The 26621-nt window shown below is 40.2% G+C and overlaps 3 protein-coding genes across 8 annotated transcripts in view; all 3 read left to right on the top strand.

Annotated features, from left to right (window-relative positions):
• Nucleotides 1-9108, top strand: part of RHBDL2 (rhomboid like 2) — a 50308-nt gene extending 41200 nt beyond the window's left edge. For 5 of the 6 annotated variants that reach the window (XM_032877328.1, XM_032877325.1, XM_032877326.1 and 2 more), the window contains exons 5-8: nucleotides 629-729; nucleotides 3209-3269; nucleotides 7480-7541; nucleotides 8548-9108. In XM_032877328.1, coding sequence (XP_032733219.1) covers nucleotides 629-729; nucleotides 3209-3269; nucleotides 7480-7541; nucleotides 8548-8727 — 404 coding nt within the window. In that variant the 3' untranslated portion in view covers nucleotides 8728-9108. The remainder of the gene's footprint in view (nucleotides 1-628; nucleotides 730-3208; nucleotides 3270-7479; nucleotides 7542-8547) is intronic. The other variant, XM_032877327.1, reaches the window with a different exon arrangement.
• A 5969-nt stretch (nucleotides 9109-15077) lies between these two features.
• GJA9 (gap junction protein alpha 9) lies at nucleotides 15078-16748 on the top strand. Its single transcript, XM_032877322.1, has one exon. The coding sequence runs from the start codon at nucleotides 15097-15099 to the stop codon at nucleotides 16639-16641; it is 1545 nt and encodes a 514-aa protein (XP_032733213.1). The 5' UTR covers nucleotides 15078-15096; the 3' UTR covers nucleotides 16642-16748.
• A 1106-nt stretch (nucleotides 16749-17854) lies between these two features.
• On the top strand, nucleotides 17855-24867 carry MYCBP (MYC binding protein). The gene is made up of 5 exons (XM_032877321.1): nucleotides 17855-17962; nucleotides 18158-18230; nucleotides 21642-21690; nucleotides 21936-22065; nucleotides 23430-24867. Exons 1-5 carry the CDS (start codon nucleotides 17879-17881, stop codon nucleotides 23472-23474), a joined length of 381 nt encoding a protein of 126 aa, XP_032733212.1. The 5' UTR covers nucleotides 17855-17878; the 3' UTR covers nucleotides 23475-24867.
• Nucleotides 24868-26621: the final 1754 nt, after the last annotated feature.

Here is a 26621-nt window from a genome sequence, read left to right as displayed (position 1 = left end):
AGAAGGTGGTTTTAAAGGCTTGTTTTTGTTCAGATAATCTAAGATTGGGTTGGCAAATAGATTTCCTCTTGTTTGAATCTGATTGAATACTATGTTGAGAAGGGTTTTGAGGTCACATCTTCACTCCATGAGAAAGCCAGCCATTAGATCATAAGATGTTGGAATGTCTCAGGTATTTTGATAGTTTTGGCTAAACATGTGCAATATTTTGAAATAATAGTTAGTAAGTACATAATACATGTCAGGCAGCATTCTAAGCATGTTGGATCTATCAACTCATTCACTTCCCCTGACAATGCACTGAGGTAAGTTCTATTAATATTCTCTTTCCGTAGGGAAACTAGGGCACAGAGAGGTTAAGAAACTTGCTCAAGTCACACACCTGGTAATTTTGGCTCTAGAGTTTATGCTCTTTGTCCCTGTTATCCTGTCCTCATATTGAACATTTAATATTTCAGAAAAATTGATGTGACATAGCTATACTTTTATAGTACGGAAGGGACAAACAAAATAAACTTGCTGCTTATTAATATGATAATGGTCCAATCTTCCCAACTTCTGCCTTAGGTTAGAAAGATTTATCTTTTCATGATTCTTATGTGCGATCCTTTGTGTTTTATTTCTTTAGGGTCCCTTGCCAGCTCCATTTTTGACCCACTCAAATATCTTGTGGGTGCTTCAGGAGGAGTCTATGCTCTGATGGGAGGCTATTTTATGAATGTTCTGGTGGTAAGAACTTTGGGAATGGAATCTATGGATTTTTTTTTTTTTTTTTTTGCTTTTAAAGAATAACTGGTATTTGGATCAGGGAATCTTCATCATATTTACTGAGCATTCATCTTCCTTTTAGGAACCAGGATTTTCCTTTCATATTTTATCTTTATTTTTTTTTTCCTGATCTCAAAAGTGATAAATACTAAAAATTTTTTTAAGCTGAAAAATAGTCAAAATCTCAAATACAGTATCTGTTAACAGTTTGAGATACATCCTTTCAGATCTTTTTCTAGATGTATTCAAAATCCTGCCAAAATTACGACTACAAAAATGGACCCAGTCTTAAAGATACTGTTCTTCATCTTAACATAGAGTTATCTTGACTCCATTTACCCCTATCAGTACACAGAAATCCACTTCAGTCTCTTCAAGTGCCCCACAGCACACTGTAGAGCTGTATCCTGATTTAATCCTTCAATGAAAAAAAATTGGGGTGACTCTTCCTATTCACACTTGTAGATAATGCTGTAAGGATGTTGTTCTCTTACATTTATCTTTTTGCATATGTGTGTGTGTGTGTGTGTGTGTGTGTGTGTGTGTGTGTGTTGGTAGGATAAATTCCTAGAAGTGGATTTACCTGGTAAAGGCTTTAAATTTTCATAGATAAATGCAAAATACCATTTTATATGTCAATGTCTAGTATGTAAGAATGTCAACCACCTTTTAAAAGAGACTATAGTGTTAAATCCTGGCTAGTTCTGAAACCCTTTGACCCACGAAGGTATACTTATAGTCTGGGCGGGGGGTGCCTGGGTGGCTTAGTTGTTAAGAGTCTGCCTTTGGCTCAGGTCATGATCCCAGGCTCCTGGGATCAACCTTCTGCATAGGGGTCCCTGTTCAGTGGGAAGCCTGCTTCTCCCTCCCCCACACCCCCTACTTGTGTTCTCTCTCTCACTATGTCTCTTTCTGTCAAATAAATAAATCAAATCTTTAAAAAAAAATGCCCTAGGAGGAAAATAGGAAGCAATTATAAAATTATTCCAAAAATAGAAGTTATTTAGAAAAATGTTTTTCAGGCTTTGGACTGCAGCCCATTAGTGGGTTATGAACACAGTTTAAGGAATTGTGACCAAAAATTAAACAAAAAGAGGGGCACCTGGCAGGATAAGTAGGCAGAGCATGTGACTTTTAATCTTGGGGTCTTGAGTTCAAGCCCCATATCGGGCATGGAGCTGACTTAAACTAATAAAAAATTTTTTTAAAATTAAAAAGAAAATTAAAAAAATATTTCAGTATGTATTGTGTGTAATACTGTTTGATTTATGTGTGTACTGGATTTTTATGTAAATTGTTTCTTATTATAGGTTGTGACCCCAACAGTTTAAAAATAATAGATTTAAAATAAACATGGGTATTTCAGTGTCTTTACTCTTTGGGAAGAGAATTAATAAATTGAAAGGTAAGGGAGAAGTAACTCAATAAATTAAAGTGGAGATATCTTTCTGACTCAGTTCTTTGTTTTTTTTTTTTTTAAGATTTAATTTATTTATTTGAGAGAGAGAGAGAGCATGAGCCAGGGGCAGAGGGAAGAGGAGAGGGAGAGGGAGAAGCAGACACCTCACTGAGTAGGGAGCCCAATGGAAGGCTTGATCACAGGTTCCCAAGATCATGATCTGAGCTGAAGGCAGACACTTAACCGACTGAGCCACCCAGGTGCCCCTGACTCAGTAATTCTTTAGTAACACAGGAGGGTACTGTAAACTGGACTGAGATTTTCTTTTTAAAAGATTTATTTATTTATTTTGGAGAGAGAGAGAACGGGGAGGGGCAGGAGGAGAGAGAATCTCAAGCAGACTCCCCTGCTGAGCACAGAGCCCCACATGGAACTTGATCTCATGACCCCGAGATCATGCATGGCCTGAGCTGAAAGCAAGAGTTGGACACTCAACTGACTGAGCCATCCAGGTGCCCCTGGACTGAGATTTTTCAAAGCTAACATGAAACTTTATTTTTTTTTAACCAATATTTTAAATTTTTTTGAAATTCTCTAAAAGAATTGAGGTAATATTCAAATTTTAACTAACTCCTATTTGGAAGGAAGAGGATAAAGTATTGAATGAATATTAACCAAAAAACCCTTAGAAATAGTTCATCAGACTTCGTTTGACAGCATCTATCTATCTACCTATCATATCTCTACCCATGACATGTTAAGTATTGATTTCCACATTATCTATATTTAGATTTTTTCCTGCTAATACAGTCCTGTCTAGTTAACTAGGAATTAAAAGGAATTAACTATTCCTTTTGCTCTCAAGTGCACCAGCATTATACTTCCCAAATACATTTGAAAGCTGGGCTGCAAGAGCATTGCTTTATTTTGTAAATACTTGACACTCAAACTTTAAATGAAAAAGCAGGTGAAGAGAGAGTATGGTCTAGGTTTCGTTTGCCAATAGATAGCTTACATTATTTTTATTTATCTCTTTGCAAGAATTTTCGAGAAATGATTCCTGCCTTCGGAATTGTCAGACTACTGGTCATCATCCTTATAAGTAAGTTTTTTTGTTTGTTTGTTTTTAAATATTTTATTTATTTGATGGACAGAGATCACAGGTAGGCAGAGAGAGAGGGGGAAGCAAGCTCCTGCTGAGCAGAGAGCCCGATGCAGGGCTCAATCCCAGGACCCTGAATCATGACCTGAGCCGAAGGCAGAGGCTTTAACCCACTAAGCCACTGAGCCACCCAGGTGCCCCATTATAAGTAAGTTTGTTTTGTGAACACTTCGCACCTGTAATTTTATCAGTTTGACTTCCAGAGGACCTCACTTTTCCTAAACACTGGCAGGGAGTGACAAATAATTTTGGCTTCATAGCCCTAAGCAGAAAGGTAAACGGAGGAGTTTTCACACCCCTGTGGGTGGTTTTCAGAGGTGCCTTAGTAATGAGTTTCTGCTTTTTGTTTCTTTCTGGAGTGGGGGAAGTCAAGAGGGTAGAGCTTTAGGTAGTCTGTCTACTTTAACCATAACAGCTATGTTTTATATACTGGATTTTTCTCATACATTGGACTCTGTATATGATATTGTCTGAAACAGGAAAGCTTGAAAAACACTGACATGATCTGTTCTCTTCCTCACTTTATACATTTTCAGATTAAGGAAAAAAAATCTGATCTAGGATCTAAGCATGGAGTGGTGGCTGAGGCTTAAAGACAAGAGCAGAGGGTGAGGGAACAGAGAGGTCAAGGAACTAGGAGGATGGCCAATGTGGCTTTTGAAATCTCCAAGAATTATAGCAGAGAATTACATGCTGAAGGAATTTAGGAAGAGTGCTCAATCTGGAGAGGAGGCGGAACTTTAGCCGAGTCTGAACGTCATGGTAGATTTTGGGTGGTGGCAGGCCATACTGGGTAGAAGTAAAAGAGCCAAGGCAGGGCTAGTAACTTGTGTTTTTTGATCTGCTTCTGCAGAAGCTGGAGCCACATAGAGGGTGTGGGGAGAAGGCAGACCCTGGGGTGAGACGGTAGGGTCCCACTTGAAGGCCATGATGGAGGCGATACTTGATAATACCTAAGATTTTGGCTGTCTACATGGTAAGAAGAAATGGTTCTGCTAATTGGTATCAAGAGTTCAGTTATCCACATTGCTGGGAATAGGGCCAACTACCTCTGAGGAAAGAGACTAAATCCAGTTTATGGACAGTTCAGCTGTAAAAACACTGTTTCATCTTGAGAGAAGGTAAGTGACTTGTTTATAGGTTACACATACTCGATGTAATATTTTTGTCCATAAGAAATTGAAAATGTGAGGCAAAAGTTGTGAGCGTAGAAAGGACAGCAAATATCTGTTGTGAGAATCACTGTGGAGCAGAGCTGCCACCTGGGCTGTTAAGCGTCACAACTGGGACCAAGGGACAAATCCTGTGACCAAAACATGTTGCCACACACATGTTACCTGGTTTTCAGTCTGTTTCTTTTAGGGTAATTATGAATGACTTTGTAAAATGAGCCTCAAACCCTTGATGGGAAAATGGTTTTAATACTCTTCAGTGTTGGAGTAAAAACCCTTTCCTTATGCACAGGGAGTCTCCCAAAAATAGTTTATGTAACATTATGTCATTCCCGAGGTAAGTAATAAAGTCACTTTATTTTTACAGAGCAGCTAAGACCCGTTAACGTTAACCTTTCCCACTCCCTGGCATGGACCATTCCTAAATGTTCTTTGGCCTGGTTTACCTATTATTGAAGAAGAGGCAAATTACAACACATGCCAGATTAACAAAATACAGTATATTTTTATTTTAAACACATTTCCTTGGGAAAGTGTATAGTTGTTTTTTTTTTTTTAAACTGGTTAAAAAAAAAAAGGTAAATTATTCTTCTTAACTGTGAAGAACAATTGGCCTGATGGACCTTCCTTCCTAAGCATTATTGTTCCATGTTACTACTGAAAAAGCAGCTGAGCTTTTGGAAGATGAAATCACATTTTCACCCTTCAAAAAAAAAAATCCATATAAAGGTAACTCTCTTAAAAATCAGTGTCAAATTTTTAGCAAGGACAATAACTTGGTTTATTGGAAAAGAAGCTTCTTTTCAGGTGGGAAGACATGTCCCAGTGTAGATACTGCAGCAGACATAGAAGCAAACTCCCCAGGAAGCAGGAGGAGTCGGGCAGAGAGATACAGAAAGGGCATGACCAGAGAGAAAGAGGTTGGAGGAATGGATGTGCTAAGAAGGGTTACAAGAACTTTTTGAAAGGAGGCCTTGTTCTGTGGACGATGAGGCCAGAGTAACTTTTTCCAGTAAGAGCTTTCCTAGTTCTACCTCTGTTGTGTATTTATTTACACAGGACTAGGAAATCTAAACGATGGCTGCAGATACAACTCAGACGCATTTATCCAGCATGTTGTGTAACAGTCATTCACAGTTAAATTAATATTGAGTACTTCTTCGACCTCAATTCCTGTCTAGTCACTTGAACATCAATCAATACAGTATTGAAAGGGAAACCAGCCACAGCACATGGCCCTGATGCTGTTTCCCCAAAGGCAAGGACTAGGTCTTTCCATCTCCGAGGACACTGGGGCTCCACTAAGTGGAGCACAGGGAGTTGAGGGATGGGTGTGGAATGTGACAGCTGCATGAGATGTTTCCAAGTTCAGGCCACATGGAAGGTGGAGTTCTTCTAGGCCAAGAAGTCCTGGAAGCTCCTTTGGCCTCATGGATCTGACTTATTTGAAGAAGGCCAAGTTCTGGCTCTTGATGTTCCATTGGGGAGTATGGACTCATCTCTTTTCTTGGCCTGTCATCAGTGCTCTGGTGGTACTTAGAGGTAGTTAGTGTGGTAGGTGAGAGGGGAGCCTCCATGGCCAGACTTCTTAAGGTTCAAATCCTGTCCCTGCCTCTGAGCTGTGTGGCCTTGGACAAGTACTTACCTCCTGTGTTTTGTTTTCCTTATGGATAAGATGCCACCATCATTCCTCACTTGGATGGGTACCATACCTGTGATCTAGCTGGTCTCCTGCTCTCGTCCTTGGTCCCTTACACTCCTTCCTGTATAGCAGCCAGAATGATCTTTCCAAAACATACGTTGAGGTACATGCCTGGGTGGCTCAGTCTGTTAAGCGTCTGCCTTCGGCTCAGGTCGTGATTCCAGGGTCCTGGGTCCCAGGGTCCCACATGATCCCAGGGTCCCACATCAGGCTCCTTGCTCAGTGGGGGACCCTGCTTCTCCCTCTGCCTACTGCTCCCCCTGCTTGTGCTCTCTTTCTCTCTCTCTAGCAAATAGATAAAATCTTAAAACAACAACAACAACCAAAGCATAAGTTGAATCATATCACTCGTGTGCTCAAAAGCTTTCAAAGGTTTCCTACCACTTGGAGCCAAAGTCCTTACACTGGCCCATAAAGCTCCTACGTGATTTGTCCCCTGCTCCTCGCCTAACATTTTATCCCCAAGTGCAGTCCATAATCACCTGAGGTCTTGTTAAAACACAGACTTCTTAGCCTCATCTTCAGGGTTTCTGGTTCAAGAATTCTAGGGTGAGCCTGAGAAGTTTCTTTTATAGTAAGTTCCAGGTGAATATTGCTGCTGATCTTGGAGGGGCAGGAAACCACACTTTGAAAACCACCCACTCAGCCAGCTCAGCTGCTCTGGTCGTCCTCCAGCACATCGGGCACATTCCTGCCACAGGGACTTTGCACTTGCTCTTCCCATTGCCTGGAAGACTCTTACTTCAGATGTGAGCATCGCTTGCTCTCTTATCTCCGTCAAATGTCATATTCTCAGTGAGATTGTCCTTGACTTTATTAAAAATCACACCCTACTCCCAGCATTCCTAATCCTTCTCCCTCTCTGCATTTTGCCCATTTAATGGAGCACTTAGTGCCATTTGCTGTACTGCACGTTTTATGTTTTACTAATTTGTGTGCCTCCCGGAATGAGACCATCAGCTCCAGGAGGCAGAGGCAGGGCTGTCTCATCTGTTCACTAGAGTATCTCCGCCACCTAGAATAGTGCCTGGAACATAGAGGATAACCACCAAATACAGGTGGGATGAATCAATCTGTCACGTGGGATAATGGCATACTCATTTCATAGGGTCCTTATGAGGATTAGCGAATTGATACTCTTAAAGCTCTTATAATAGCACCTGGCAGAGTGAGTCTCCATAAATGTTAGCTGCTACCATGACTAGAAGAGAACCCAAAACATCTGGTGTATTGCTCTGGTGGTCCTGGGTCTTCATCAATTTGTTTTGCTTTCTAGTTGGGTCGGATATGGGATTTGCTCTCTACAGAAGGTTCTTTGTCCCTGTGGACGGGTCACCGGTGAGTTCCATTTATTATTTTTTAACAAGAACTTGTTCAGCTATCATATCAGTAGCCAAAAAGGGTCATCAAATAGGGGCAACAATTCTGTGATTTAGGGCAGCCACACTTTTCAGTGGAAGGTGAACAGATTCCTGAGGAAATCAGATTTTCGGATTCTCCATTTCACTTAATTCTCTCAGAGCCCTGACTGCCGACTCTACTACTCTGCACCTGCCCTCCTGGGACTCCTGGGAGCAAAACAGGAGAGAAGGGATTTCACTGTCCGCCGAGAATACAAAGCAGATTGGAAAACAGCACTGAAAATTTGGTCCAGATGAATTTGCAAGATAAAAAAAAAAACAAAAACGACAGAGATTTCCAGTTTTCTTGTTATTAGTCTTTTTTTTTTTTTTAAAGATTTTATTTATTTATTTGACAGACAGAGATCACAAGTAGGCAGAGAGGAGGAAGCAGGCTCCCTGCCAAGCAGAGAGCCCAATGCAGGGCTCGATCCCAGGACTCTGGGATCAGGACCTGAGCTGAAGGCAGAGGCTTTAACCCACTGAGCCACCCAGGCACCCGTTATTAGTCTTTGAATTGGGTAGTTTCTGCTGGCATATGTGTGTCTCCGTCATCCGTGTTTTCATTCTGACATTCCATTTATGTGGGGTCAGATGCGGCTCCTACAGAGATCCCCTGTGGTCATACAACACCTCCTCTTGACATTATACAGAACCATCCTGAATGTGATGGTGACAGAGAATGAATGAGAAAGAACGGCTCAGTCCTGTGCATTCGGTGTGTGGATGAAATGACATTTTTTAGCTCAGCATGGTTTCAGAACATCTCCTCTCTGTGCACATGGGAGTTTTGGGTCTCTTTTTCGCTTACCTCCTTGTCCTTCAGGCTTTTAAGACTCTTGTTTGACTCTGATGGTATGTGTCTTTTAGGAAGAGGGACACAACTGAAGTATGCAATTAGCATTTTCTTCGCTTATTTTCATGTCTCCCCTTTTTCTCCCAAGGTGTCTTTTGCAGCCCATGTTGCAGGTGGATTCGCTGGAATGTCCATAGGTTACACTGTGTTTAGCTGCTTTGATAAGGCTCTGCTGAAGGACCCAAGGTTCTGGATAGCAATTGCAGCTTATTTCGCTTGTGTCTTATTTGCCGTGTTTTTCAACATTTTCCTATCCCCAGCAAACTGAACTGCCTCATGATATATAAACCAAGGAATGCAAAGAGCCATCTGGAAAAAAACTGAAGTCTATGAAGAGACCAAGAAGTCCTTGCAAATGCTAACAATTTGTTTTTAAAGAGGTCAGAACATGACCGATGTCCTCAGTTTCAAAGACTGTTTACAAAAAGGGTTAGGGTTTAGGGAAGGAGCTTCTGAACGCAGAGGAGGGAAAAGGAAGAGAGAAAAGGGAAGGGATAGAAGAAGCAGGGATTGGCTCTTTCCAGACACATGGTGTGCATCATATGTATCTAAATGAGACTTGCTCTCCTTGGAGGGTATGCTGTAGAGACTGCTTGATAGAATTCACAAATACTGTACTGTGCTGATAATAAAAACTTTTCATACCTGTGCCAGACTACTGATAATCACTTTCTGTCACTGTTGGGGGTGGACAGATCACTGTTTGAGGTGCTTGATATACATTATTGCTCATCTTTTCAGCAACCCAGAAAGGTGGCGATTACTCTATCTAGAGAGGACCACATGGAAAATCATTTAAAAAAATCAAGTAACTTCTCTAAGAGGGCACTGATTTAAAGATTGGTAATGACTCGAAAGCCCACTCTCTCCTCCTCTAATGAGGCTATGTTCCCCAAATACTGAAAGCTGAGAGTATCATGGGAGGACAGAACAAACATTTCTGTGAGTGCATCATAGATGGTAGAAATATCTTATAAAAGGAGACTGAAAATTTTCTGGACTGCCAGTTTAAAATTCAAGTGTGTCTAGGATCCTGAGGAACCTAGAACTAGCTTTCTGGTGCAATCCCAGACTCTGGATTCTCATCCTTTACATGGCTAGTGGCTCTCCTGGGAGTGGGTAGGATTTATTTACAAAAGGTAAAATGTCAAATCTGAAAGCTGAGAAGCCGGTCTCCTTTCTTATTATAGAACCCAGACTGTTAGCCTTTTTTTTTTTTTTTTTTTTAAATGTAGGCTCCATGTCTGGGCAGCTGGGTGGCTCACTCTTGATTTTAGCTCAGGTCATGATCTCAGGGTCACAGGATTGTGCCTCCCCCTTCTTCTCCCCCCTCCCCCCAGCAGGCTCTGAGCTCAGCACGAAGCCTGCTCGGGATTCTCCCTCTCCCTGTCCCTCTGCTCCTCCTCACCCCTTGCACTCTCTCTCTCTCTACCCCTTTCAAAAAAGAAAAAAAAGTAGGCTCCATGCCCAGCATGGAGCCCAACATGGGGCTTGAACTCACAACCCTAAGATCAAGACCTGAGCTATGATGGAGTCAGACATTTAACCAAGGAGCTACCTAGGTGCCTTGGTCACCCTTTTTCCAAAATAGTATTGGGCTATCTGAACACAGGAAATACAATTTTTTTCTTTCATCATTGACATGTTTCATTTTTGAACACCTATCTAAACATGTTGCTTTATTCTGAAAGGAGCATACATAATTACTTTGAAATATGCCAAGTATTATGTCAGCATTTTGAGAAAAACTGATCTGAGATTTGTTTAAAAAAAAAAGTTTTTTGAGTATGAGAATATGCATATGTTTTTGGTTAAACAAAGATTTGAACAAGAACTTAAATCAAAGTTCTTTTACCTTCCCACCCCAAACCTGCTCTTTTCCCTGGTGATGACTGCTGTCAACAGCTGGGGCTATGTTCTCGTAGACCTTTTTCTATCCATGAGGCGCAGAAAGGAAAATGGATTTGAGTTGATGCCTGGCTCCCTCACTGTACTAAATGGCACTGAATCTGCTCTGCATCCCCAAAGGGACAAGTTCAGAGAACAAGTTGAAGGTGACTGGTATAACTTATAAGAATGATTTACCTCAACTTAGAAAGATCTGGGTTTAATTAGAACAGAATCTCTGTTCTAATTAAATATACATATTATGTATATGTTCATACATATGTATACAGTTCGTACATATGAACTGTAGGTTTTAACAGGATAAATGAGATTATACTAGGGGTGTGGCTCTGTAACTTGCTCTACAATGTGACGTTAGAGACTTCCATTCTCTGAGTCGTGGGATGATAAAGATGTACTGTGGTTATTTAACCACGCCTCTACTGGACACTGTTGCTGATTTTGTGTTATTATCAACAGTGTTATGTGTACTTCCTAGGTGCAGGATACCTTTGAGTATGTTTGCTCAATGAATATTTTAAGCATCCAGAAACAGAAATGCTGTAAATTTTGATAGATTTAAACTGCCTTTTAAGTAACTGCATCCACTTACATTCTTACTGAGAGCAGGTGATAGTAAGTTTCCGTATACATTTACCAAAAGCAGATATTGTAAATCTTTGAAAAAATCTGCATTTTCATAGTGAAAAAATAATACTTCCTTTAAATTTGTATTTATCTAACTACTAATGAGGCGTTTTTCAAGTTTATTAATAGTTTATGTATAATTTATATATTACACATATGTAACTTATATAATATACAAAAATATTAATATAAATGTATAATTTTTCCCCTGTAAAATAGTTGCATTTAATCTGAAAAGTATCTGTTAATTGGCAAAGAGCCCAGAGAAGGGGTGTCTGGCTGGCTCAGGCTAAAGAGCCTGCCATTCTTGATCTCAGGGTTCTGAGTTCAAGCCTCATGTTGGGGAGTAGAGATTACTTAAAAATAAAAAATCTTAAGGGAAAAAACCAAAAGCTCAGAGAAGAAATAGTCATCTGTCATGGCCAACCCATCAGGTCACTAGCTCAGAAGAGAGAACTTCAATGACCTAAATGGAAATTTAATTGTTCCTAACAGAAAACTAGACAGAGAAACAGAATTCATCTAACTATGAAAACTTTTTTAGGGGTGCCTGGGTGGCTCAGTTGGTTAAGTGACTGCCTTCAGCTCCAGTCATGATCCTGGAGTCTCAGGATCAAATCCCACATCAGGCTCCCTGATCAGCAGGGAGTTTGCTTCTCCCTCTGACCCTCCCCCCATCATGCTCTCTCTCTGTCTCTCTCTCTCAAATAAATAAAAAAAAAGAAACTGTTTTTAGTCAGAAAGAGTTTTCGGTACTAGAAACATGGTTCACATTACCCAAAACAGTGATATCTAATTGGGCTCCCCAGAGGGCAAAATTACTGTTAAAAAAATAACATACAAACATCTGGTGTTTTCAATTTGACGTCTCTGAATTATAGAGGAACCATCTATTCAGCTTAATTTGGGGCTCAGAACCTTAGTCTTCTAAACTGCTGTGTTATTAGAAATACTGGAAATATTCTTTATTTGTCCCATCCAATAAAGTAGCCACAAGGCACATGCAGCTCTTAAATTTTAATTAAAATTAAATAAGATAAAAACCCCTCAGTTCCTGTGTTACACAAGTCATGATGCAAGTGCCCAATGGCTCTATGGTAGCTAGTGGCTACCTTATTGGACAGTGCAGAGAGAGTCTGTTTCAGCATTGTTGCAAAAGTTCTATTGGACAGAGTGGCTTTAGAAAAAGGAACAATGAGCACAAATGGATTTTAGCAGATGGCTAGCTCACTGCATTGAATTGAACTGCACTACACCTGCAACACCTGGGAAGGGACACCTTCAGAGAACAAACACAATTTGCTTCTCAGATTTATCTGAACAGGTTTGTGTTAATCTCTGTTTTACCAAATTAAGAAAGAGTTGTTTGAAGTGTTTTTATTCTTTGCTTTTGAATTCTGTGGGATTGAGTCTTTGTAGACTAGTATTCACGTCATTTAGGAAAGCTTCAGAACTTAAGATTTGTAGCTAATTTACTGCTCCTTTCAGGAAATACTATGCTTTTGTATCTTAAGGAAAAACAAATTTTTTTTTGGTGATTATAGAAGTGCTCATGGTAAAAACAAATTAAAATACATGTAATTATAAAAAAATAAGTCAATTGTAATTACACCACCCAGAGATTATCATACTTAATATCTTTAGGTTTTTTTTTAATCATAGTTAATACCTTGATGAATTTCCTTCTAGGCTTTTTCATATGCATTTCTACATATAAACAAATATATGATTATGGGGTCATACTGTTCTATTTTATAAACTGAAACAATATATCAAATGTCTCTTTATATTAGTATATATTTATCATTTTTACTGGTTGCATAGTACCATACTATAGATGCACTATTATTTATTATGTACAACATTGCCTTTCTTGTAATGATAATTACTTTGGACATATTCAATTTGCAACTATTAAAAACAACACGAATGATACCATTGCTTACGCTTTAAAGTGTTTTGGATTGTTGGATCAAAGAATATGTTATTATTCATAATAAAGTTAAATAGAAATTTTCTCTATCTCAGAAGTACAACTAATTTTAGAAGGTTGATGCTTTTGTAAATCTTTTCAACTGAATGAAGCTTTAGAAAAGGAACTAAAGACTTTAAAATCAGTTAAGAAGTCCAAACTATCGCTATTTGACATACCTAATTTAAGTAAACTTTTAAGAGAAAACAGATGATTTCTTAATGTTTCTTTCATGCAAATCTTAAGTGCACCCAAAGAGGAAAAACAGAACAGGACCTGACTTTAGAGCTACACTGATTTTCAATGCCAGTTCCAGCTGTGTGACCTTAGGTAATTTAAAGATTTTATTCATTTGGTTGGGGGAGGGTAAAGGGAGAGGAAGAGAGAGTCCCAGGCAGATGCTGTGCTCAGTGTAGAGCTGGATGTGAGGCTTGAACCCACAACCCTGAGATCATGACCTGAACCAATATTGAAAGTTGGATGTTTAGCCAACTGAGCCACCCAGCTGCCCCAACCTTGGATAATTTAGGTGTGCCTCAGTCTCCTCATCTGTAAACTGGGGAAACAATATTCCTACCTCATAAGGTTTTTGTGATGAACATATTGTTTAGCTACAGTATCCCAGTATTGTATTTAACTGTGTAACATTTCCCTTTATATAAGGGATATAGAACACACATTGATATTTTAAATGAGAGTTATGAAAACACTCATCTTTTTATCTTTCCTGTAGGATATATTTCCTCTTAGATACACTAGAATCTCTACCTTAATATGGAATGTACTGCTTGATAATCCAAGCATCTAAAGTATAACTTGCTCTGTTATTACACTGTTCCTTCCATAAAAGCAAGCTATGTGTCCTAAGTAGGTCAAATATTGTTACAATGAAAATATCTACAATACCACCACCACCACAGCCATCTGTTTATTTCAAGAACTATCTAAAAACATTCTGCTAGGACAAAAATAGTTGAGAATTTCTGGAGTTCTTTTTTTATTTGTATTTATCTTGAAGTTCTGTTTTTTTAATTTAAGTTTTACTTAGTTAACTGGAGTTCATTTTAAGATGATAAAAATGTACACAATTTTTCATAGCTAATTAAGAATTTTATGAATATTCATAAATATTACTGAAATTTCTGATTTCTGAAAGTGCTCAACAACTGTCAGAAAGCCAAGAGAATTTAGACATTTAAACATGGATTAAAAAACAAATCTAAATTCTGATAGCAAGAGCCAGATCTGTTTCCTCTGATTTTCATTAAGTGCTATATCCTACTGAATTAGCAAATGAAACACATTCATTTTCCTTTGTGTATAAATGAGATTTTAAAATCACTGATTTTGGTTATAATTTTTTTTAAAGATTTTATTTATTTGTCAGAGAGAGAGAGTACACACAAGCAGGCAGAGAGGCAGGCAGAGAGAGGAGAAAGCAGGCTCCCTGCCGACGAGCCAGGAGCCCGATGCAGGACTCGATCCCAGGACCCCAGGATCATGATCTGAGCTGAAGGCAGCAGCTTAACCAACTGAGCCACCCAGGCGTCCCAATTTTTATATAATCTTAACAGAGAGGTTTGTAAGATCATGTCAGTAGTTTTAGGAACCTCCCCGAAAGTTCTCAGTTAAACAAAGTAAAACAGTAATAAACTTCAACTAACAATAACAAGACTCTTTTCTTATAGGGAATCCTAGAGTTATTATTTTTTTTAATTTTTATTTACTTATTTTAAGTTATCTCTACACCCAACATGGGGCTCGAACTCACAACCCCCAGTTCAAGAGTCACATGCTCTTCTGACTGAGCCAGCCAAGCACCCCATCTACAGTTCTATTCTTCATAGAGAATATATACAACCCCTCCTCCAACTATCTTTTTTTTTCTTCATTGCATTATAATGTCTAAACATAAGTGATTTTAAATTCCTGATAGCTTAAAAAATTCTTGGTAAGATTATCACAGTTCTCTAGGGAAAGAGGAGAGTAACCCGCACACGAAGAGAGTGATGCTTTGTTCATGTTTTCGCCATAGGTTTGCTTTAGGAAATAGCATGTCCTTCAGAATGGAAGAATTTATCTGTCTCCTATTTGATGGGGTTCAGAGTGAAGATGGCTGACTAAATAAACATGGGGAACTGGAATTTCCTTGGAGGCATCCTGGAGGAAGTTCACATCCACTCCACCATAATTGGAAAGATCTGGCTCTCTATCCTGTTCATATTTCGAATGCTTATTCTGGGTGTAGCAGCTGAGGATGTCTGGAATGACGAGCAGTCTGGCTTCATCTGTAATACAGAACAACCCGGCTGCAGAAATGTGTGCTATGACCAGGCCTTTCCTATCTCCCTTGTTAGATACTGGGTTTTGCAAGTGATATTTGTGTCTTCACCGTCCCTGGTCTATATGGGCCATGCTTTATACCGACTGAGGGTTCTGGAGAAAGAGAGGCAGAGGAAGAAAGCTCAGCTGAGAGGAGCACTGGAGGGGGTGGAGTTTGAAATGCCTGGGGACCGAAGGAGACTGGAGCAAGAACTTTGTCAGCTGGAACAAAGAAAACTAAATAAAGCTCCACTCAGAGGAACACTGCTTTGCACTTACGTGATACACATTTTCACTCGCTCCGTGGTTGAGGTTGGGTTCATGATTGGACAGTATCTTTTATATGGATTTCATTTAGAGCCTTTATTTAAATGCCATGGCCACCCGTGTCCAAATATAATTGATTGTTTTGTCTCAAGACCAACAGAAAAGACAATATTCCTACTATTTATGCAATCCATAGCCACTGTTTCGCTTCTCTTAAATGTTCTAGAAATTTTCCACCTAGGTTTTAAAAAGATTAAAAGAGGGCTTTGGGGACAATATAAATGGAAGGATGAGCATAATGAATTCTTTGCGAACAAGTCAAAACAAAATCTTGCCAAGTATCAGAGCACATCTGCAAATTCACTGAAGAGACTCTCTTCTGCACCTGATTATTACCTGTTAATGGAAAAGCAAAAACACACAGCAGTGTGCCCTAGTTTAAATTCACCTGCATTTCAGGTGGATCCTGACAATCACAGCGGAAATGATGAGAAATGTGTTTTGGATAAACAAGAAATTGTACTTTCTGATGAGATGCACACACTTAGCGCTACCTGTAGTCATCTTCAACACATCAGCTCATGTAATAATGAAGACACTCATAAAATATTTAGAAAAGAATTGGGTAACCCATTAAGGGAAAAGAGAGACATTGACTGCAAAGACAGCAAAAGGAACCACTGCTCTAGAGGTCACTGTTCTATTCCAGGTGTTGCTATAGATCTGGACAACCACATGGGGCAGTCATCCCAAACGGCTTTCCCTCTACCTGCTACCTGTGCCTGGGAACAGTTGTGGCCTAGTGCTACATGGGGTCCCTCTAAGGAAGATGAAAATCAGGTGTCACCTCCTAAAGGAAACCTGAAGGGCCAGTTCAGAGAGGGCACAATTAGCACCCTTCCTCCTTCCCAGGGAGACTGCCTGTCACTTGACATTCCAGATACTCCTGCTTCTTTGGGACAGTTGTCCTTTGAATCTGATTTGGTCAGAAGCTGCAATAATCCTACTGCTTGTCCTCCAAATCATTTGGGGTTGCTGACAAACAACCTCATTGGTAGGCGGGCTCCCACAGACCTTCAGATCTGAACAGCTGTTGGCTTCTAGACATTCTGCATATTAAGCTATCACAGAAGTACCCTAGTGGTGGTGGAGCGCTGGCAAGACACGGGTAGCCCTAAAGACCCAGTGTTAAGGCAGACACTGCAAACCCAATTCAAAAAGGAAATAGAGATTAATTCTGAATGGTGAAGGGGCAGTTTTAAACTCAAAGACATAGTTACCAAATCAGGATTACTTTTTCAGAGGCTTCCTTTAGAATTCATGAAAACTGATTCTGGGAAAGTCACATGTTCAGAATCGAGGCTTAATGGTTTGGAAACAGCTTTTTCCCTGAAGGGAGTACAGCTTTAGGAGACTCCTTGTTCTGCATAATTCTTCTTTCTACTTGCTAATCTTTTATTTCTGGACAATGGTTCAATTGTTTGTCCCTGGGACTTAATTTAGTTTCTTTATTGACTGCAACCTGATGTCTCCTGAGTACAGTGATAATATTGCTATCTAGTAAATAAAATTTTAAAAAGATTGATGGCTTTATAGCATCTTGATTCAGTACCCAGACTGGAGTCGTAGCTCTACACTCCCTGGTCCTCTAACTTCGCCACTTTACTAACACCTCCCACCTTACAAGGATAGCATGAGAATTAAAATAAGAAACGTGTTTAGTACAGTGCCTGGCACACATTAAGCGCTCAAAAGCTTAGTACGTTACCTCTCATCCTCCAGAGGCCCCTATCAAGCCCGCCACAAAACGAACTCCAAAAGTAAGAGCGGGAGCAGAAACACACGGGTCTAAGCACTCCTTTCCAGACACTGCATACCCAAGAGTTGCCCGGCGTCGGTCGTGCGCACCTTTTCAGGATGAGAGCCAAGAAACCAGCACGTATAGATTGCCACACCTAATGAGGTCCCACTTGAGACAGGTCTGCTCCAGACGGGTGTCCGAAGATCCCACCCGGTTCCAGTCCCAGCTCTACCAGCCTCCGCAAGCCCCACCCCCGGGCGCCACGCCCATCTTTGGCCCCACCTGGACACCAGTCCGGAGTTACCAAAACCTCGCCTCTCGCTAAGCAACCGAATCGCAGCAAGGACCGGAAGAGGAAGGAGAGGTGCTGCTCTGGGAGCAGAGAGGCGGGCGTACGCAGCCTCCCTCAGCTTAGCCCACTATGGGACACTCACAGCGTCCTGGTCGTCATGAAAACAGGCCACACCCCTGCGATCTCGGACCGTGGTTTGCAAGTACGCAGGCGCGCGCGCCCTTCCGCGCATGAGCAGTGCGGCTCAGAGCCCGCCAGCCACGGTCTCGGGCGCCAGCTACGCCGCTGCCGCTGTCACTATGGCCCATTACAAAGTGAGGGGGGCGCGGCGTGGCTGGGGGCGTGCGGGCGGTAGCCAGCCGCTGGTCGGCTGAGGGTGGGAATGGGGGCGCGCGCGCAGGTTTTGGGGGCCTGAGGTAGCGAGGCGGAGGCGGGGTTGCCGGACTCCCAGCGCCTTCTTCCTGCTCCGGCCCCTGGGCTTTGGCCACTGACCCGCCGTGTCTCCTCAGGCCGCCGACTCGAAGCGCGAGCAGTTCCGGAGGTACTTGGAGAAGTCGGGGGTGCTGGACACGCTGACCAAGGGTGAGCATGGGCTAGGAGAGGGTTCTTCGTGTCCACGCCGTGCTCCTTGGCGCTGAGCCCCCGACGGGCCAAGGCGTAGGGAAGGAAGGGGAACAGGTGGGATCTGTCTGGGGTCCAGCTAGGTGGGCCTCGGGGTTCAGCAGGCATTGGCGCACGTCTGGCTGTCGGACGGCGCCGGAGTTGGGGGTGCCTCGCTCACACTACCGCTCTCCGGGCGGGGAGTGAAACTCTTGCAGCTGTTGCAAAGTCCCTCCGACTTCCGTTGCTTTGCCTCGAGCGGTCGCAGCGAGCACGTTTGCTAAAGACCTTGAGATCCCAATTCCTCTCTCTTTACAGTTTTTGCGGAGTCAAAATTATGTAAAGAAGCATTTTCCCCTCGAACAAAGGGCCAGTGGGAAAATTACCTGATTTCAAAGTTGCTTATAAAGTAACTGAGTGAACTCAATCCCCCAAGTAGGCGATTCATAGTCAGTTTGGCTGCGGTTTTTCAACCCCCATTTCGTAGGCTATACCAATTCCTGCTCTGTGCACATTTCATAAGTAGAATTACAGTTTAAAGAGCTTGAGGGCACATGAAAATGGTTATATTGTTTACACTTTTTAAGATGGAAGCTGTTACACTGTATCTCTTTCTCCAAGGGGATTCAAGACCTAAGATGAATAAGGAGCTTCAAACTGGAGAGTTCCAAGAGATAGCTGGGGTACTGCTTACTTCATTAGCTCAGCAATAATGTGAATGTCTGCTATGTATCATTCAGCTCATTGGCTAGGACTTTCAAGGGTATAGAACAGAAGAGCTGTCAGGAATGATGACTGGCTCCACATGAGAAGTGTGTGGGAATTAATTTGGTAACTGCTCTTTGGCCGGAAGCAAAGGTTAGGAGAAAATTCTGGGAGATTAACTCTGGGTCTTAACAGAAAGCAGGACTTTTAATTCCCATGTATGGGCTGAGAATTCTGAATTGCTACCAACCTTAGGTTCAGGTACCAGTTTCCTTATCTCTTTGCAATTAAATTTCAGCAGACATGATAGGAGTATTCTATGAAAGTGCTGTGCTCTGTCCTCTCCTGAAGTGTCACAGAAGGCTGGAATTTCATTGACCCCTCCCCTTAAAAAAAAGAAAAACTCCATAAGTTAATTAACTTTCATCATTTTATTCAGGTCTCTGTTCCAGGCACTGGGGATACAGCAGTGGGGTGGGTGGAAGCCCCTGCTCTAAATGACCTTATATTCTATTTGGAGGAGACAGATAATACATAGTGCCAGCCAGTGGGAAATTATATGAATAAAAACACTGCAAAGGGGATAAAGAGCAATGGGTGTGCCATTTATAAGGTGTGATGGGGGAAGGTCTCAAGTAACATTTGAGCAGAGATCTGGATGAAATGTGATGTCAAGCATTCCAGGAAGGCAAGGAGGCCAGAGTGGCTGGACAGAGTAAAAGAATGTTAGAAGACAGATAAATGACCTTGGTGGGAAGTAACCGCCTTGTGGCTGTTCATGGATCTTCCCTTGTGAGATTGGAAACCCCTGAAGGCTTCTTTTCCCTTGCTCACATCTACTGGCATCTAACTTCTCAATCTCTGTAGATTTCCAGTCTCCTAAATAATAGAGAATTTAACATAATGTCTCTACTGATGTGACCTATTTAAAATTTGATTTTCAGTTTCAAACACGGCTACTTTACACATATTTAATTTTAATACAGCATATTTCCAAGAGGATCTGAAACTGCTTCTAACATTAACACACTAAAGGACGGCTAAAGATAAAACTAAGTCATATGGAAAAAGAAGCATTTGAGTTATTTTGAGTACATCAACCTCTAAAAATCCCTCCTGCTAAGGCAAAAAGGGAAACACCAGCTATTGAGTTCTTATCTGATTAAAAGGAAGTATATTTCATCTATAGAAAAGCACAGGAAACTTGACATTTACATTATGTTCTGTAATTATCAACCTCATAGTACCACAGACAGAAATTTAGAAGCTGAAAGAAATGGGGTGGGGAAGAGGTAGAAAAGGATAAGAGTATTCATGTCTTATAACGTTAGTTGGCAGAGATCAGTGGAAATTAATGGAAGAAGAAACAGGTTTGAGTGTGTTATTTAAAGAAAAACATATTGAAGAGAGAGGGTGGTGGTGATGTAAACCTACCAATTTCTCAAAAAATAGGGTTGTATGTATACTTAGAAGAATAACTATCAGAACTCAGTGCAGGGTGTTAAAAAGTCATTGCCATTTGATTTTCTCATACTGTCTATACTATTTTGATGATTTATTAAAACTAAAAAAGGAAGCGTGTAAGTTGTTTTACAACAGTTTTTAACTTGGAGTCTAGAGATGGACATTATTTGTGTGTAGTTACATTTTTGGGCTTTTGTCACTTTTCAAAGTGTTCCATGCACAAAAAATTTAACCACTGGTCTAGAGACTTTTATCTGAGTAGTAAATTCCCGGAGGAATTTGTTCAGTAGAAGATGAGCAAGGTAGTGCTGACATGAGCTTTTGGATACAAACTAAAACATCTATTTTAATGTTGATTTGAGCATGCAGATAACTGGTAAAGTCTTTGGTTGGTGGTTATGTAGCATGTTGTATATGAAGCACATTCTGAATTCAAAGCTTCTTTCAGTAATTACCATAGCCCTGTTGATTCTCTCCAAAATTTTTCTCAAATTTATCTACTTTATTTTCACCGCCCCCCCTCACTCTAGTGCAGGTTGCTATCTTTTTCAGCTGGATTGCCACACCTGCCTCTTAACTGCTCTTCCTGCCTTCATCCTTGTCCCACTCAGGATCTTCCACACAGTAGTTAAGAGTGATCCTGTCACTCTCCTGCTTAAAACTGTTTAATTATATGACTGTTCTAAGGATCAAAGTCCAACCAAACTTGCAGGATCCTCCCTGGTCTGCGTCCTGACCACCTTGCCAGCTTCCTTTCCTGCCACATTGTTCACGGCTCCATCTAGCCATACTTGAATTTTCAGTTCCTCAATGTGTTGTTCTCTTGCCCTACCCACCCCCTCACCTTCCCATTTTATCTGAAACCGTCATAGCCAAGTCTCAGGTCTTATTTCCCTTTGTTAGGGAGCCTTCCCTGGTTCGTTAGGCTGAGTTAGGTGTTCTTCCAAAGTGCACCCATAATCCATCATCCTGTATTGCCACTTGATGCATTTTTGTTTTTGTTTTTGTTTTTTTTGGTCTAGTTCTTTGCTTTTGCACTAGACTGTAAAGTTGTTGAGAGCAGGGACCTTAGCTGCCTTGTTTACCAGTCCTATGGTATGGTATGGCAGTCCTAGCAATGTGCTTGGCATATAACAGGCATTTAACATTTACTGGGCTATATAATTTTCAGGCATTCAAATTTAAGACTTTAATTGTTGCTTTTTTCTGCTTTTTGATTTGCAGTATTGGTAGCCTTATATGAAGAACCAGAGAAACCTAATAGTGCTTTGGAGTATCCTTTTCATCTTTCAAGTCAGAAAAAGGACTTATTTTTGGAACTCTTATTTTTTCACATAGATAAATATTTAAAATATTTTTCACGATTGAAAAAGTTACTTTCCTTTATGTTTTGCGATGATGATCTCTGGGTAAATGGTGGTGGTAAGGTGGGGTGACCATGATCAGAGATATTGATACTGCTCTGAGCTATTTCATTAGTTTCATTCAGCTCAAGTAAATTCTTAACTTTGGTATTAGTTTTTTAAAGCATCACTTAGGAGCTGCTACTCCAGAAAATCCAGAAATAGAGCTGCTTCGCCTAGAACTGGCAGAAATGAAAGAGAAATATGAAGCTATTGTAGAAGAAAATAAAAAACTGAAAACAAAGGTAAATGTTTTAAAAGAATTCATGTTAAAAATAATTTCACCCTTAATGATTAAAAGATCAAAACCTCACTAAAATGGATAGTAGGGAAGGGAGGAGGATAAATAATCTTGATTAACTACAAGGCTGAACTGATGCTCTATCTAGAAAACCACAAATTGTAAATAGGACAAGCAATGTGTGGTCAAGAAGAGCTTCTTGGGAACCTGCATCAAGAAAAAGATGAGGGGGGCGCCTGGGTGGCTCAGCTGGTTAAGCCGCCAACTCCTGATGCCGGCCTAGGTCTTGGGATGTTAGGGTCTTAAGTTCAAGCTCTGCATTGGGCTCCACGCAGAGCATGGCGCCTACTTTAAAAAAAAAAAAAAAAAAGGATGAGAACATTGGTTAATGCTGCTTATGAGTAAATGGAGAGTTCTGGGAGTCCTAAGCACTTGATTTAAGTAGGTCATTGTAAGGTCAATGCTTTGCGAATGGCACCTCTCAGAGTTGTGCAGTGTGTAACCTGCACAGTCGTATGTGCTGGCGCTGTAATGTGTTTATCTCTATAAATTTGTTTGCACTTAATTTTGTCTGTGCTCAAGTTTTTTCTCTGTTGAAACTCCTGTGAGACTTTTCATAAACTTCAAATTAGTCAACTCTAAGTCTTTGAGGTTTTTCCACATTCTGAATCACATAACGCATTTTACATTACTCTAGGCATTTATTATAATGTGATTTATCTGCTCAACGACCTTGCGAGATAAGTGAAACAGGTACACAGAATGATTTATAGGTAGGAAACTAAAGCACAGTGAAGTCTAATTATCTTCTCAAATCTCTCAACTAATTGGAATAACCTAAATCAGCATAACAGAAAATAGAGCCTCTTAAATAATCCAAGATTCCACAATACAAATTATCAGCTAACTCTTTGGCACCATTTAAGTCAAAGACATGAGCTCCTCTTCACTGACTAGCTAGATTAATATATGTTACATTATTCTTTTTTCCTGCTTTTTAAGAGAAAGTTCAGTAAACTTTTGTTAAAGAGAAAGAGTTAAGTCCTTTACCAGAAGCCATAGCATCTTTAGGAAGAAAGAGACAGATTATTGCATTATTAAGTATTTGAGCAGTGCAGTCATGAACTGAAATTCAGCATTGGTTTCCCAGTAATTTTAAAGGTTTATATGAAAAGAGTTTTCATTACATTTGATTGTATTAAATCTTAAATTGTATCAATCTTAAATGGTTTAAAAATGGATAGGATATTCATATAAAGTTCCTGATTCAGTAATTGAATAGTTAACTACTCATTTTGTTACTATTAAGTTTTTTTTTACCCAATTTAGAATAAAATTCACCTAAACTACTCTGTCTTTGCCCTATAGCTTGCTCAGTATGAACCACCTCAGGAGGAGAAGCGTGCTGAATAGGATCCTTCTCAGTTGAAAAGACACTGAAAAAATGGTTTTGTATGACTTGAATAGTTTGTATAGTATATAACCTTTTCTGAACAGATGCTCTAGAACTCTTTTAATATGTTGAATTCACCTATCACACTTTAACTGTTATAAACACATATACTTAGAATCACCAATAAAAACTCAATATAACTTTCTTTGGGTCTTAAAAGCAGGAGAATCCAAAGTGAATCCTGGAAAAAAAAAAATCTAAACACAGCCATCTAATTCATTACCTTAAAAGACATTCTGTTTATTAGTCTGACTAGCAATGATGGTACTGGTTGTATTTTAGCCAAGGAAGTTCAGCATGGAGCTGTTCCTTGGTTCAGTGCAGGATATGAGCACAGCTACAGTCATTTGTTAAAATGAAGATGACACTGTTGTTTATATCCTCTGAAGGCAGCTGGAGAGATCAGTGTGACAGAAGATGCTTTTGCATGGGTTCCCATGAATCTTCTGCTCGTGTTTATATAATGTGGAACAAATAACTCTTCTTTGCCACCACTTTGCCTTAGATGACTGTGTGTGTGCCAGTTGGAACTCTGACACCACGTTTCCTTCTATGCAATCATGCCCTATCTGATGATGTTGCCTTGCTTTGCTCTGTGCTTCAGTGGGTCCTAGCTGCACATTGGCCTGTGTTGTTTTTCAATTTGCTATACTAGCAGTTACCCTGATTGTAATTTATATAACTCCAAACAGGATCACACTGTTTCCCTGCCTTACTTAGTTGCTCAGCTGAGCACAGAACTGAGGCAATATAAAATTCTGGGTTCATGCACAAGCTGGGATGAGAAGGGGAATGAGCCATATATTGTGGAAAATTATAGTTTGCGGGTATAATTATATAGTGCTTTTTCCCTCAAAGTATTTTTCTAGCCTTGAATTCATTTTATCTTCATTATCCCTGTGAAGTAGGTACAGCAAGTATGAGGCGAGGTTGGGTGCTGAATTTTTAGGCCAAAGACTGATATTAATACAAATTATCTACTAACTGTAGAACGTTGGGCACTTCAGTTACCTGCTCTGAGATTCACTTTCCTCATCTGTTAAATGAGAAGAATACTATCAGCGCTGCCCACCTCACAGGGTTGTTGTGAGGGTCAAATGGAATGTATGTGAAAGATCTGTAAATGGTAAAGCACTATATTCTTGTTTGTTAGTCCTTTTCCTTTCTTTTGGAAGACCTACAGTCAGATGTTTTCATTTTATTGGTGACTTATATTCCTTACTGACTGACTTGACATTATTAAGAGTCATCCTGTTTCATGTATTCTAACCCTATTGTTAGAGAACCTGTTTTTACTCTTTGGTCAAAACACACGTAGAAAACCGAACACATCAATGAAAGCTGATTTAACTAGCAAAAGCCTCAGCACTTGCTGGAAACTGTGACCGAGCTAATTCTAAGGGCATTTTAATCAGTCATGTTGGCAAGAATGTGGCAATGGTCTGTGTCTCTTCTAGTCACAAGTTTGTTTTTGGAGGGGGGCCAGATACTGTTGGAAGAACATTCACTTGAATCGGTTTATCTTTTACCAGTTTGAGTGCCTCCTACATGCTCAGCAGTAGGCTGAGTGCTGGGTGTTAGAGATGAATGACTTGAAGTTAGTTATAAGACATGTACATCAGCAATTAACAATGTGGGATAGGAAGTGCTAAGAACCATGAGAACAATAAAACGTGGCCCCATGGGGATTTTCAAAGAGAGGGAGACTTGGCTTCTTTAAACAGTTGGTATGACAGTCCCTTTGTGGAATACAGACAAGCAGAATTTTTTTTCTGGCAGCTGACCCTCATTTGCTTCTCTACTATGGGACTAGTATTAGTGTTTACATAAGTCAGGTTACTGTCTCCTGTACCATCCTTTTGGACAAAAGGGCAACTAGTGGGTTGGATAACCACATTTTTAAGAGGAAACTGACCTGTTTAAACTGTTGTATCAGTCAGTGCTATTTAAGAATTCAGAGTCAGCCTGGCCTCTGGAGATCCTCTTCATCACTTCTATCAAGGATATGGATGAAGAGAATGTACAAGAAGATGCTCAATGGAGTAGAAAAAGGACGTCATCCATTCAGATCCTGCTACGCTTCATTCAGCTGCGTTATCTATAAAATGTAGATTTCATATCTTACCTACCTCACAAGGCTGTTGTAAGGATCAAATTAAATATAACAGATGAAAAGTACCTTATAAATTGTAAAGGACTACGTATGGGTCACATGGTGTAATGCCAAATCTATAAATGACACAAAGTTGGCTGGTTGGTAAATTATATTGAAACAAGTTTGAAAATGATAAACTTGGAGTACCCCAACTTCTGGGCCTAAGCCAAAAAGCTGAAATGTCAAGTCTTATGTTTAGGTTAAAAAATGCAGTGATACAAGTTTAGGCACTCCGGTTGCTGACAAAATACTAGTTCCAGTGATTATCATTATGAACCACATATACTCTGGATATTAAAAAAAAAAATTCCATCTGGAAAGCATTAATAGAAATATTGTCCAGGTGCAAACAGTCATCCTTAAGGCTGTATTGGTTAGTATTGAATTGTAGGCGCTAGACATTTGGTGGAAGCTCAAATGCATGTAAAAAAGTGAATGATCAACAGGGAGAATGCATTTAAAAATACAAGGTTGTGGCTTGTATACGGTAGCCACTAGCCACATCTGAACTACAATTTAAAAAATTCAGCTCCTCATTCACAGTAGCAACATTTCAAATGCTCAATCCACAGTGGCTACTCTACTGAACAGTATGGTTGTAGAACATTTCCATCATCACAGAAAGGTCCACTGTACATCAGCATAGAAGGGATGGTCAAAGGAACGGAGTATGTTTAACGTGAACAGAGAAGACTTAGTGGGTAACGAAGACTGCAACTTAATATTTGAAGGGCTGTCATGAAAATGATGGAAGACTACTCCTGTATTGTTCCATTTTAAGCTCCAGTGAGTGTGATTTTTAGTCTAAATAGAAGACTTCCAAACAAAGTTTTACCTCAGTGGATGTGCTTGCCTTTTGAAATAGTGAGCAAGATCTCTTCCCTTGGAGCACTGAAGTGTACACTGCATTATCTATCAGCTGGGGTGCTACAGAGTGGACTCTGTTTAGGAG

The sequence above is a fragment of the Lontra canadensis genome, unplaced genomic scaffold (genome assembly GCF_010015895.1).
Source record: "Lontra canadensis isolate GAN:19392208 unplaced genomic scaffold, GSC_riverotter_1.0 scaffold60, whole genome shotgun sequence".
NCBI lineage: Eukaryota > Metazoa > Chordata > Mammalia > Carnivora > Mustelidae > Lontra > Lontra canadensis.
Note: the sequence above shows the minus strand (reverse complement) of the source record. Positions and strands in the feature narration are given on the sequence as shown.

What these genes read in the sequence shown, in the direction of transcription:
- GJA9 (XM_032877322.1), top strand. Translation starts at nt 15,097, where the DNA reads ATGGGGAACTGGAATTTCCTTGGAGGCATCCTGGAGGAAGTTCACATC.
- MYCBP (XM_032877321.1), top strand. Translation starts at nt 17,879, where the DNA reads ATGAGCAGTGCGGCTCAGAGCCCGCCAGCCACGGTCTCGGGCGCCAGC. An exon ending in TCACTATGGCCCATTACAAA is followed by an intron (nt 17,963 to 18,157) that starts GTGAGGGGGGCG and finishes GTGTCTCCTCAG; the next exon opens with GCCGCCGACTCGAAGCGCGA. An exon ending in ATAAAAAACTGAAAACAAAG is followed by an intron (nt 22,066 to 23,429) that starts GTAAATGTTTTA and finishes TTTGCCCTATAG; the next exon opens with CTTGCTCAGTATGAACCACC.